This window comes from Trachurus japonicus, chromosome 16, assembly GCF_045865225.1.
Source record: "Trachurus japonicus isolate A0001 chromosome 16, Traja_1.0".
NCBI lineage: Eukaryota > Metazoa > Chordata > Actinopteri > Carangiformes > Carangidae > Trachurus > Trachurus japonicus.
Window position 1 is genome coordinate 16,378,552 of NC_140922.1, and position 13,917 is coordinate 16,392,468.

Consider the following 13,917-nt stretch of genomic DNA (forward strand, 5'->3'; position numbering starts at 1 on the left):
AGTTTGATGCTGAAGCAGTGTTGCCACCAGTATGCAAACAACTGCTAATGTTGATGCTAGCTATGTAGCAACAGAAAAACTTACAAATACTCCTTTAAATTATAAGACTCTAGATGCTTAATACATTTTATATTCAAATTAGATGTTGTCATTGAAATGTCACTGAAAATGTTATATACATAGTATCTGCAAAATGTCAAGCTATGTACTGCCCCTTTGTTCAAACACCAAACTATCTGCAAATCTTAAAATCAATCTCATGGTGCAGTCACAGCCCACGTTGGAACAGACTTTATTTGGCAGATATTGGGGATGCAACATACAGTAGCAGCGATACAGAAGAGTCAGTGGCGTTTAGGCTTTATAGGCTGGGAGACGGGGATCAGGATTCAAATTGCCCTCCACTCACATGGTCAGCTCCTACACAAAGAGGGGGGAAAAGGGATTTAAGTGAGAAAAATGAAATCATGAAAACAATCAATAAACTTCAGATGACAAAGAAAATAACTGCTGGGTTTTATTTATTTAAGTTAAATATCTAGCAACGTCTTCACTTGTACTGAATTGTACTACTCGCATTGTTCAAATAAACACAATTGTCTGGGATACTTAGGATGAGAGGCTGTGCTTGTACTCAGCTAACTTTTGCCAGCACATCATGAGATTTCCCAGAGAAAAAAAAATCATCAGTGTCACTTGAACAACTGGAGCAGTTATCTCAGTGTGGGTTGTTGCCGCCACCTAGTGGGCATGAAACAGCATTGATGACCTACAGAACTGCAGAGGTTGCTCAGTTACTGGGGAGAAATTGTACTTGTCATTTGTCCTCTGCTCCGTCTCCTCTACCAGTCCCCCCCTCCCTATCCCAACTCCAACTGGCTATGACTCATTATTTTGTTCACCAGCTGCCCTCCCTCTTCCTTTCCCGCCTCTCCCGCCCCTTCTTCCTCCTCACCATGATAGCATTCACAATGTCATTCTTGTTGTGTTTCAATGCACGGACAGCCTTGGCTCGTGACACATTAGCCTGTGCCATCACCAGATCAATGTCCCTCTGCTCAAGACCTCCCTCATCCACCTGATGTGGTAAAAGATAGAAAAAGACAGAGACTGAGAAACATACAGTATAAAGAATAAAGTTACAGAAGTAAGTAACAGAATAGAGAGGTTTTCAGGAAAATACAATATACTATGCTATGACATGAGTGCAATACATGAATGTTCAGGAAAAATAGTTTAGATAGTACCTCCTCCTCCTCCTCTTCACTCTCTTCCTTGATGGTGAGGCTTGGTGGGACAGGTGGAGCCAGAGGAGAGGAGGTCACAGGCACCTTGAATTTCTCCGCAGCTGCTTTGTGAGCCTGCTGTGATAGGTCTTCAATCTGGAGAGGAGAGGAGAGGAGAGGAGAGGAGAGGAGAGGAGAGGAGAGGAGAGGAGAGGAGAGGAGAGGAGAGGAGAGGAGAGGAGAGGAGAGGAGAGGAGAGGAATGAATGGGTAATTGGTTGATTAAGAAAGAAAGAAAAAAAGAAACAAACAAACAAAGCCTTACCTTTGCCTCTCCAAATACAATATAAATGTCTGATGCCGGGCTTTTGAAGACATCAGGTCGGCTGATGACAAACAAGATGCTCTTGGACTTCCTAATGGTGATTCTGGTCACACCATGGACTGGCTTTAGACCCAGTTTAGACATGGCCTACATTCACATACAGCAGGAGGAAGAGTTAGTAATACAACCAAAATAGCACAAATTAAACACTGGTGTTGTATACACCCAAACAACAAAGCACATTTTGAATTCATAGTCAGCTTTAAAATGATCTTTGATTACTTAATCAATGTAATTTTATACAGCCTGTCATCTGACCTTGCGAGCCTTCTTCTCACTGCGACTCTGTTTTGGTCTGTTCAGCCCTTCATCTGCAGAGGAGAGGGACTGAAGGAAAAACTTAAAATCAGTATTAATATTTTGATTTTATGCATTCATCTTGTCATTTTCACCCTTATCACTAAATGGGACATAAAAGTAAAATGATTACAGTTTTGCCACCAGTTTGGTTTTCTACAAACTGTTTTGCTGTTGCCAGGCAAATGTGTGCTCTTCTGAACACAGGAAATAGTTTTATGTTTATAGCAACCGTTTGTGATGAGTTGAGAAAAGTTATTTTGACAAGCATTTGCCACTATTACAAAACTAGAAGACCAATACCTAAAACTTCTTAAACATCATCGCCTTAAAATTGTATGTATAATTTAAAGTTTAATATTAACATGTAAGAAATAAGAGCTTTTAAATTATATGTTTCCTACAGTAGCATGAATAAACTTACCTGGGGCTCTGATGGTCTCAGTGGCTCTGGCTCCTCTAGCTCAGGCACTGACCCCTCACTCTCAGACTCATTACAGGAGGCCAATATGGAGCCTACACAGGCACATATTCAACACACACACACACACACACACACACACACACACACACACACATAAGTGAAGGTAGAATTTCATTACTATTCACCATAGAAATGAATCACCATAGTAGAAGTAATGAGAGCCTTAGCGTGACTGTCTCGTTAGTGTAATGCCAATGGAGGGTTTTATTATGAAATCCAAAATCCTTATCTAAGGAAAAAAGTTAGCCTAAGGAAAAAATAATCTTATTACTGTATATCCCCATAGTATGTGAGTTTGCATCTTCTTCAATATGCCTTTGACAGTGATAGGAAAAAACCTCAGGGAAACTGTCATCTATAATTCAAAAAGTGAATTATATAATACTATGATTTTCTTGTGATGTTATCTATGAAAAAAACATAACGTTAGGACTGTCTTGTTTGATAACTTCATACTGTATTCAGTACAGAGTAACAGTGATTGTCACTGTGCAAACAGAGAGAGAGAGAGAGAGAGAGAGAGAGAGAGAGAGAGAGAGAGATGGGAACAGAGCAAGGGAAAGAAGGGTGGGGTGTACACAACAGAAGGAAACAGAAAGCACAGGAATTTTAGGGGATTTCTTTTTCCTGCAGGAGTCAGAAACAACTCACAATTGTTTTTGAAGGACAAGTCAATCTCTTCAGAAATCTTGTGGCTGTGGTTGATTGGACAGCCTGACTGTCTATCGGTTATCTGGTGGGCAGAGAAAGGCTGTATCTCCCGTTTATTTGATGGACCAGACTCATTCTGCAACAATCCATTTCTGTTTCCTGTCACTCCCCTGGGCAGGGATCTGTGACTACGTCGAGGCAGTCCACCATCATCCTCACTGTCTGTCTCCTCCTCAGCCAAACTGGGACCTTACAGAACACACATCAATTTATCATATTTGCATTAGGAGCCAAACAAAACACCACAAAAAAGTAAATGTAGTGGCTGTTTTTCTTTTTGATAGCAATCCAAATTTCCAAAGCTGTTAATAAGTAATTCCTAAGTGTGCATTGTGCTGTGATATCCATCTAGATAACAAATTGTTTCTGCACTTACCCCTGCACCGGTCTTGTGTGCTCCATGTGCGACTTTGCTTGATTTGTTTGTGAGATTGTGTGTGGAGATTAGGCTGAGACTGGGGACAGGGAGTGGAGTCTGGGACACATGGTGAGTCTTGAGTCCCTGACCCAGGTGAAGATGATTCCTGGGTTGGTTGGGACAGGCTGAATGGCATGGCAGTGCAGAATGAAGTTGACGTGATACGTGTGGCAGATGGAGATAATGTAGAAGGAACAACAGTGGCCTCTTGGGTGTTGTTGTTTTGGGAATCTGGGGGTTGTTGTGTTGTAGGGGTGGTAGCGCAATGAGTTGGATTGGTGTGGCATGTTGAAGATTGTTGCTGGGCTGAGGGGACAGGTTGGGATTCCTGCACAGGTGTGGACAGATCTCCCTCTGGCTCTGTTGAGGCACAAGGTAGGAGGGAGGGGGAATCGGGAGATGCTGGGAAGGGAAGTGGAGTCAGAGAGCATAATATGGTATCCTGGGTTAATGTGCTTGGGCCAGTATCTATATTGTTGTCATTAATGTCTACTGTAATTCCTCTCTGATTATCGGATAGTGGTCTGTTATCAAGCACTTCCTGTTTCTGTTGTAATTCTTGGTTCAATGCCACCACAGCATTGAGGTTGTCTGGGGTGTGGATGTTTGAATTGCAGCATCCATGGCCAGCACTTTTGACATCAAAAATGTGACTGTTATCTGCTTGAATTTGTGAACTAGACTCTTCTTTGTCTGTCTCAGATGTCCTCTGTTGACCGTCCATCGATAAAGCTTTGTTTGCTTTTTGACCTGTCTTAGTTTTAGAATTGTCTGCAATCTCCTTTGACCATCCATCTGCAGTGGTATTTAATGGATCACCATTCTTTGGATCAACAACAGATTCAGGGCTAGAGTCAGCCTGACTGTCTCTCTGGGATGCCCTGTGTTTGTTCTGCCTCCCTATCCTCCCTTTCTTAGCAGCAGTTGGTTTATCTGTGCAAAATTCCCCTTTAGGGGTGTGACATGAAAGGTGCTCTGGGCTACTCTGTACAGGAGAGGTTTTTCTTTCTTTCTTGTTCTCTTCATCATTCTCTTCACTTCTCTCTTTTCCTTTCTCTTCCACTCTTTGCTCATCATCTTCTTCCCCTGAGTTACAAACAACACATGGCTGTTCTTTGAAGTCATCCTTACTCTTTGGTTCACTGGCAAGTCTGTCAGTCACATCGCTTTTCTTTTGACCCTCAGTCTGAGGCTTCACAATCTCTGGCTCTGACAGAGTACCAGTATTTTCCACTTTGTCTTTACAAGCTCTTCTTGATCTGGATTCATTAGATTTACATTTAGGAGAAAAGTATCCAAAGGAACCATGTAGCAAAGAAAGTGCAGTATTATTTTCTGGAGTGACTGTTGGACACTCTGGACGAGTATGGCATTTGGATTTATCTGGCGAACCCAAATCCTTGTTGTTTGTTGGAATTAGGTCCATGCGAGTTTCAACTAATGGCACGGAGATGCTACTGACACCTTCGGTTGAGGATGGCACCTGTGTTGGGTCTGATGTCTGGTTTATGGAGCTGTCTGTTGATTCTTGCTCGTCATCAATAATTGTGTCAGAAACCTGAGGTGGCATCTCTTCTAGTGGAATATTAGACACAGACTCCTTAACACTGACACTCACACTCTGGGGTCTCACTTCCTCTGATAAAGCATTAAGACTTCCACACATGGCTACTTCCAAAGACTCAAAGGCAGAGTCATTGTTATTGTTAGAATTCTTCCAAGTGTGTTGTATTGTTGTGTCTGTGTTATCTCCGTCATTGTCCGGATTTAGATTACTGACATCGTCTTCTGGAAATCTGGAGCTTCCATCCTCTCCTCCCCCTGCTTCTGAGATCTCCTCAATGGACTTCCAATGGGCTAAGTTTGACTCAGATGCTCCCTCTTCCACCAATTCCTCATCTGCCATTTGGTCCCTCTTTCCACAGAGACTGTTGTTGTCCTCCTCATCCAGAACAGACCCCAGATCATTGTCATAATTCTTATACACTTCACTGCTCTGCGTGCTTTGGCCCATTGTGTCGCACATGAGCACACTCTCTGCCTCTAACTCATACCTCTTCCCCAAAGACAGAGAGAGAGACTCTCCTGCTCCCCAGACACTAAACCCAGCCCCTGATCCTAATCCTAAACCTAACCCTAGCCCAGTCCTGTCATCACACCATGCCCCAGCTCCAGGACCTATCTCCCTGCTTGAGTCTGTTTCTGAGTTTTCCCTTTTGGGTGAAATGGCAAGGGGGGAGTGTGGAGATCCAACAGCTCCCAAGGCCCCCTCATCAGTGCTCAGGGTGTTTTCCCTCAGGTTCTCCTGGGCAGAGTCACTGGGACAATGTTCAGGGGTCACGGCCAGATTGTCAGCAAGTTCTGAGATAATCTCTGGAGAGACAGAAACAGGGATGTTACTGGGGTTGGGACTAGGGTCTTTAGGGCAGGAAAGAAGGAGGACACCTTTATTCAAGTCATTGGTGGCAGTGGCCATATTAAGAGAGGGACCAGAATCAGAACTTCTACTCTCCAAACTCATGGAGTCAGCTGAGGCGTTCCCATTCTTCTGGTCAAGCTCAGTGTCAGAATCCCTGTGCAAACTGGGCCTACACATGGCCTCAGCCCCTCTGGGCGCATCCGATTTATTGGAGAATGACTTTGATAGTACCAGTCTTGTTGCTCCAACAGTCCTTTGGCTTTCTGGCTGATACTTGCGAGGCTTGATGAGCAGTTTGAACGAGTCCCTTTCTGGTTCTTTGGTGGATTCTTCTTCTGAATTATCATTACTCTGTTTTTCATCAGTATCTGTCATCTGGGGATTTTCCTTGGCCTGTTCTTCCAGAGGAAGAGAACTGTTTAGATCTGTTGGTTCTTGTGTGGATGGGGCAGAAAGAGAAGAGGTGTGGAGCTCATCTACAGGGTCAGAAGGGGCATGAATGACAACAGGAGTGGGAGGGGGGTTATTTTGGAAGCTGCCTGTAGGTTCATCAAGAGGGTTGGGAGAGCCAGATGTATACGTCATCTCATTGTCTATTTCACTTGTTTTTGGGTTGTCGGAGGATTCTGGTTGACAAGAAATTGCTTGCGGAGGAAAGGTCAGTTTTTGGTGATCCACTGGTTGATCTGTGCTCATTTCTGTCTGACCTATCCCACTGGTGGATTCTGGTTGAAGACCTGACTGAGGTTCACAGGGTTTAGGTTCATCCAGATGTTTGGGTTGTATATTGTTATCCAAGGGGATGGCACCAACGTCTTCCATACCGGTCTGTCTGTCTGTGCTCAGCTGTGTGTGCAAAGGTTCAGCCTGACCGGTTTCCGTGGTAGACCCCTGTTCAGGTTGTGTTTGAAGGTCATTTGGATCAAGTGCATCCGTTGTTGTAGGTTCTAGTGATTGTGCATGCCTCTCAGTACTGTATAGACGTTCATCCTCCTCCCCGTTATAGGATGCAGAATCTAATGAGTCATCTGTATCATCTTGAAAACAGAATGATTCATCCAACCCCTCGTTGATAGACGTGTCTGAAAGTGAATGAAGGAACGATGCCGAGCTGTCCTCATCTGTAGGATCTACTGCTTTGCTATCACACTCCTCATCATCATCTTCATCATCATCATCGTCATCATCATCTTCCTGCTCTTCTTTTTCCTCCTCCTCCACCACTTTCACCTCCACTTTAGCTTCCGCACCTGCTTCATCATGCTCAGCACTGTCATCAACTTCATTATTTTCATCATGGTCACCATCAGCAGCCCCATTAGCATTGCCATCACCATCATCATCAAAGTCATAATCATCCTCATCCTCATCATCATCATCATCATCATCGTCTTCATCATCATCATCATCATCATCATCATCTTCAACATCTGCCTCCTCCTCTCCAGCTGCATATGCATCAACATCATTTCCTTCATTTCTGTCATGAACTTCAATCTCATTATCTTCCTCTGTGGGGAATAAGGTGATTTCCATTGAATCAGCCTTAAAGATAAGGCTAGTGTGGAGCGGGAAAGAGATGAGGGAGGCAGGGATCATCCTCTCCTCGTCTGGTATATCATCAGCACTGGCAGCTTGTGAGAGCATGAAAGAACTGGGGCCGAGCCTTTCAAAAGCTCCAGGACAGAAAGCATCCAGGGGGGTAAGAGGGGTAAGAGGTGAGTCAGGGCTAAGGCTAGATGAGGCCATGGTCATGTTCTCTATGTCAGGAGTCAAGGCAGTGGAAGCAAGCTGTGGGTGGTCATCCATTTGTCCATAGAGTTCCTCTGACATGCATGCCTCCAGTTGCAATTTTAGGCCTGTGTGCATGGGTCTTGAGTACTCTATACTCCCTGAACCGGCATCTTCCAGTGGGCAGAGTGAGCTTTCAGACTCTCCTCCATCTTCCTGGGAGTCACTACTACGGCTACTACTACTCCTTTGAGGGGATGTATCCTCAGTCACCCAGCATGGACGACAACTTTCTCTGGAAATCTTGACCTCTTCCCCTTTTACGGCCTCCTCCTCTTCAAGGATCACTGTCCCCGTTATACCTATTCGTGAGTTCCTGACAAAATCCTCAGGGCGGTACAGGCAGAAGTCACCTGCCCTTTCCTCCTCTCGTTCTTGTCCCACTTGTCCCTTTTCCTCTCCAGCTTCATCTCCAATTTCTGATAGGGAGCTTACAAAGCAAGCAGGCGCCTCTTGTGCTTCCTCTGTAAGGAGCAGATTGGGAGAAGTGGAGGGGGAGGTGGAAGATGTGTAAGAGGAGGTCCAACTACCTCCCTCTGCTGTGATGTAAGAACCAGAGGGAGAGGTGAGAGGAGAACAGAGGTCCTCGCTGTCTGAGGGAGAACCAGGGGAGAGCGGGCTGGCTGGAGAGCCAGGATATGAATGATGTTTAAGGTGCGAAGAGCGGGAAGCCATCTTGATTGGGGTGGAAGGGGCGGTATAATACAGGTCAGGGTCAAGAGATGAGGGCACACCCACTCGTAGAGGGTCAACAGCATAAGCTGGTTCAGAGAAGGACAAAGCAACTGGACAGGCAAGCTCAGAAAAAGAGAGGGAAGGCACTTCGTTTTCAGAGAGGGTTTGACCCTCTTCCTGGTTGTCTATCAAACTGTCATTGCTTGTGACTGGCTCTGGGGAGGATGAAGAAGGTAACAAGGGCTTGTGGAAAGGGGAAGGTAGTGTGGTTGGGGGCTGCACAGGGTCTTTTGGCTGATCCTGCTGTTTTTGAGGGCTTTGGGTTTGGCTTTCCTCTTTGCTGGTTTCCAGCTGGGTCTCCTCTTCTTGTGCCTGAGGATCTGAAAAGCTTGGAATAGCTGGCAAAGGGATGGCCTGACCACTTAGCTCAACACGCGGTTTCCCTTTTTGGACCTCTGTTGTTTTGAGCAACGTCTCTTGACCCATCACCACCCTTGTGTCAATGGTTTGTGGCTCTTGGTAGTCACTCTCCACCTCCGAACCAGTCAGGACCTGGAATGACACATTATACACACCTATTAAAGCATGGTAGCATATCATGTGCAATTGCAGATATGCTTATACACACATTACACACCTTGATTCTTTCCATCTTAACAGGGACAAGGCGCCCACATGGTCCATGGCCACCTAACTTTCCAGACAATTTTGGCGTGTTGGTGTTCCGGTGGTCAGAGCCTTCAGGTTGAGGTCTTGGAGAACCAGAGGAACTAGGTCTTGCATGAAATAGTCTTGGTCCAAATGGAGAGGTGCATGCTGGGAGTAGCTTCTGAGGAGTACTAGGAGAAGGGCTAGAGCCACAATCACTGGGGGAGGAGCCACTGTCACTAGGGGTGGAGTCAGTTGATGGGTGTCTGGTCATGTCTGAAAAACAGAGAAATCAATGTAAAACAACACTTTGAAAAGCAGGTGTAGAAGTGAGTAGTCAAAATCTTGAAATAAGAACAAATTTATGGTAAATTTTAAATTCAGTGAAGATTTAACAAAGATGTGTCCTTGAACTGTCTGAATTATCATTATGTGACCAGCTATCATTGATGAAAGGTTGTACCACCATTAGTGAACTTTATTTTTCTTCTCCTACACACTAATTTAGAGAGAGCTACAAAAAATGTCACCAGAATGCCAGTCATTGGATTAAACAATCTCTCATCTCTATATCTGACTCCAGAAAAGCAAAGCAAAAGATCACAGACAGAAAACAGAGAATAAGAGCCAGCTGTTTTTGGATAACTGTTATTTTGTCTATGTGTCTGTTTGATTTTTTTGTTTGTTTGTTTTAAATGGAAAAATCCTCCCTGTAGCATCCACTATATAATGACCTGTAAGGGGGGAGCAATGCCTCCCCGCATACACTACCAATTTTATTTACCTCACACAGTTTCTCTGACTCTCTATCTTTATCTACTTGCACAATTGCACAATTAGCCAAAGGCAAAAAGAACTCCTATTGAATTACAGTGTTCTCCGTCCTCTTGTCCTTTTAGACCATCCTATCATTTTCATAACACTCATCAGGAATGGAGATGTCACTGAGATAAAATGACAGGATGAATGAATGAAACTGGGTCAGGGGTACATTGAGGGAGTCTCATATGAGCATGTGGGGGAAAGAACATGGATGGAGAAGATGAAATAAGAGATTGTATTCTTTACTAGATTCTGTTCCACTGATTAGCTTAAATTGGTTTTGTAATGTCAGATTCAATACCATAACACAACACTATACATTCACTGAAATAGGCCAAGAGGATGTGACATAAGCCTGTTTCTATAACACACAAGGACAGAACAGGGAATTTGTTCTTTTAACTGGGCCATTGCCACAGTGACCTCAAGCCACATGCTGATTGGCCATTATAACACACAAGTGGCTCAGTTTGGTGCCAGCCACAAAAAAACACACACACACCCTCATACAAACATTTGCTCTGTCAGGAAAGCACTTACTGATTCACTATCTGTTCTGCAGAAGCTCTTTTGATGCAATTCTTCAGAATTTCTCTAAACCTCTCCCTATCTAATCTTCTCTTTGGTCCTGCTATATAGATGAATATACTATATGTAGCTGCTGTTCCATTGTTTCACTTTTATCTGTTACTCTTTGCCTCCCTCTCTCGTCTGCGTAATCTTTTTTTCTCTGCAAATAGTAAAAGTCCTTCTCCTCCCTCGCTGCTCTCCGGTCATGCCAGTGGTGATGGCGGATGCAAGCATCAGCACTTAGCAGCCCTGCCCGATGATCACTGCCCCAAAAACAAGCTCTAGGTGTGTTTGTGTGTGTGCTGAGTCATGCCTCAGAGATTAAAACCTTCCACTAATCAGAAAGATGCTCAGTTAAGCGTGCACAAATGCCTACTTTTGCCATGCCTGACATGTACTGTATAGTACAGCCCACTTTGATTTTCCTTTAGCCTAATAAATAGATACCTAGCTTATACATACACCAAATCAAGCAAAACAACACATAAAAGACAGAGAGATTCTGTGTCTTCCTTACTTAAATGCTACAAACTAGAATCAAATACAAGACCAACATAATGTGAGAGCTGCAGTTTTGGCTGCCAAACAGGCCAGGGACATGTATTATATATGTTAGCAAAAAAATCTGTCAGCCTGTGCCTCTTAGCTGCAGACTCAGTGCAGCAAATACGGGCGTCAGCCTTTCTTCCCCTCCCTGGCCTAGCTCTGGAGTCTCCTCTTGGGGGAACGCAGTGAAACAGAGCACCAGGCTTGCCTGTACGAGGAGTAGGCCGCAACAAGCTGAGCAGACTGGAGCTGCGTCACAGAGGCTGCAGTGCTGTCAGCCCCAACGGGAAGCCTCTATTTCAGCTACTGCTCAGACTGAGCCACAAAGAAAACACCCCAACGATCTTGTATGCTTCTTTGTCTTTCTCCATCTCCACCTCTCATCTTATTAGCTATACTCCCTTCTCTAACCTCCTCTTTTTCCTTTTCCATAAAACCAGAGCATCCAACAATTCTCTCTCCTCCCTCCTCTGTCAAGATTCAGGCCAGGACAGCTTAAAATAATTTCAAGCCTCAGAACAGATCAGGGCAATGTTGAAGTTAAAGCCGTAATGTATCTAAAATTGCAAACCACTTCCAGTAAAGAGTATAGCTTTCTCACTACGAGGTTATCCATTGTCACTATCAGGTGTTTACGGTAGTACACCCAAATAGCTCTATGAGCTGTATTATGCAATATTTGTCAGAGAAACATATCTCACAACACTCTCCTCCACTGAGGTCATTTTCACTCTGACTGTTATAACCTGACTAATTAAGGTGACAGTAGCCTACTAAAATTGTTAATGAAATATAATTAAGGAGTCAATAATAAAATCTTGACCCTCCCAATCTCTCATTTTCCAGTATTACCTACTCGCATTGCTCTATCCTTGTTTTAAAAAATCATTCTTGGGTAATTAGCCAAATTATTTCAGGATTTTTCAACTTCAGATAAACAGCAGCAACATAAGCAGTAACTGACAATACTCGAAAAAGATTAACAACAGGGGGTCTTGTTTGTGTGCGGCTGTGTTTGTGTGTTCCTACAGAGTGCTCTGCCATGCTGCTGTGTCATGTTCCTGCTGAAGCTGGGGGGAAGGGAGGAGCCACTCTACTCCATCCTGACGTCTTGTGAAACTGATGGAGAGAACTGGATGTGGGTGCGGATGGGGCGGCTCTGGGTCTTAAGATGGGGCAGCTAGAGGAGGGATAGGGGTGAGGAGGCCAAGGTTTAGGGTGGAGGAAGACAGCGCTGAGTTTCTGATGACAGTGAGGGCTGGACAATTTGCACAAAGGCGGTCTGTGGTGGATTTTTTTTAGAAGAGAGATTGTTTGTCGATTGGGATTTTAGTACTGACAAGTGCATAAAGGTGGAGTTGGAGTTGACAGCTTTTCGGGTGGAGGCTTCCTTGAGGGTGCCATCAGCCAGGAGCTGACGGGGGAAACAACATGCAGCTGAATAACAGCTTACTCATTGTACATGTCCAAAGACATATAAAAATGACTAAGGCTGAAACAGCTCTCCACATGGCAGTTTAGAGCAGATTGTGCTCATCTAACAGACTCATACACTCACTGGCCCAGAAGCCACTTCACATGTGCTATGCTGTCTGTCCTGCTAACTCTCCCTCCTGCCCCAAACAATTTAACACCATCTGCTTTCTCTAGTCTATCTTCATTCTCTCTTTCTAATTATGTCCTGGTTCCTGCCTTCAATCAAACCAATCTGCTTATTCACCTCCATTCTCCCTTCTCCCCAGCCCCCAGAGGTCCTACCTGGTCCAGGGAGCCCTGTCTCCTCAGCTCCCTGCTCTGGATGCTTGTCGGCGGGGACAGATCTGTGCGTGCTCTCCCCTGGCATGCTTCTCGCTGGTGCTCTCTGGCTCTGACGCAACAATAAACCATACAGCCGGAACAGACAAGGTGAACAGGGAGAGAGGGGGTGAGAGTGAGAGAGTGAGAGGGAGAAAGCAGAGGAAGGGGAGGAGGAGGAGGTGGTGGTGGTGGTGGGGGGGCTGGCTGAATGCTCAGCGACCCAACACTCAGATCTTCCCTGCAGCACGTGTCTGTCTGTGTGTGTGTGTGTTTGTGTGTATGAGGCAGAATGAGGCAGACAGAGAGAGGAAGATGGAGAGTGAGAGATGGGAGTGTATGCTGCTCTCTCTCTCTCTCTCTCTTTCTGGTGCAGCACAGTGATGCTGCTGTTGTGGGCGTGTGTTTTAGAGCCTCATGATCCAGTTCATCTGAATAATGTGTGTGTGTGTGTGCGTGTAAAATCTGAGAGGGAGCTGCAGTATTCTCTTTCTCTCTCTCTTCATGCCCAATTCCTGCCTCCCCCTCCCTCCTGTATCTTTCTCTCCCTCTTTGCCGCCCCACCTCCTTCTCTCCCCAGCCAAGCAATGACTGGATCTTGGGAGATGATGTCAGCAGATTTCCACTGCTTTCTCAGTGCTGCCCTCGACTTTGAAGGAAAGTACAGGTACTGCAAAAACAAGGGGGAGGATGGAGAAATCAAGAAGAGATGACCATTTCCAGTAAAACAAAACAGAAACTAAAAACAAAGAAAGAAAGAAACACAAGGCTCAGGAAGAGAGGCGAAACCTAAAAGCACTCAGTTAATTATACCTTCTGCCTCCAGCTCTGATTACATCCCAGAGGAATCAACAGGGAGCCATCCCCCCCCCCCCACCCCCCCCCCCCCCCCAAGGGCAGCCATAGCATCTGTTTGTGCTCTCCATCTTAGCCACCTCTCCAGCATGTTCACATCAGTTTTCCTCTTCTTTTATACTGTAGATAACAAGTGAAGTGGGGAGACCAGATAGAAATAGAAAGAGATAGAGGGGGCAGCAGCACGGAGCCAAATGATCGGCAGTGGTAGTCTCCATGACAACCCAAAACTTCCCATTTACAGATTGCCAGCTCAGCAGAAGTGATTGCTGCTTTA

General features: G+C 45.0%; 1 protein-coding gene across 1 annotated transcript; it reads right to left on the bottom strand.

Annotated features, from left to right (window-relative positions):
* Window positions 1–275: 275 nt before the first annotated feature.
* nacad (NAC alpha domain containing) lies at window positions 276–13,346 on the bottom strand. The gene is made up of 10 exons (XM_085802139.1): window positions 12,750–13,346; window positions 9,043–9,329; window positions 3,479–8,957; window positions 3,043–3,291; window positions 2,332–2,423; window positions 1,869–1,937; window positions 1,551–1,697; window positions 1,248–1,382; window positions 956–1,078; window positions 276–420 (listed from the first exon to the last, which is right to left on the bottom strand). Exons 1-10 carry the CDS (start codon window positions 12,832–12,834, stop codon window positions 406–408), a joined length of 6,681 nt encoding a protein of 2,226 aa, XP_085658265.1. The 5' UTR covers window positions 12,835–13,346; the 3' UTR covers window positions 276–405.
* Between the last annotated feature and the right edge of the window lie 571 nt (window positions 13,347–13,917).

What these genes read in the sequence shown, in the direction of transcription:
- nacad (XM_085802139.1), bottom strand. Translation starts at nt 12,834, where the DNA reads ATGCCAGGGGAGAGCACGCACAGATCTGTCCCCGCCGACAAGCATCCA. An exon ending in CACACAAGACCGGTGCAGGG is followed by an intron (nt 3,292 to 3,478) that starts GTAAGTGCAGAA and finishes GTGTTCTGTAAG; the next exon opens with GTCCCAGTTTGGCTGAGGAG. An exon ending in TTGTATTTGGAGAGGCAAAG is followed by an intron (nt 1,383 to 1,550) that starts GTAAGGCTTTGT and finishes TCTCCTCTCCAG; the next exon opens with ATTGAAGACCTATCACAGCA.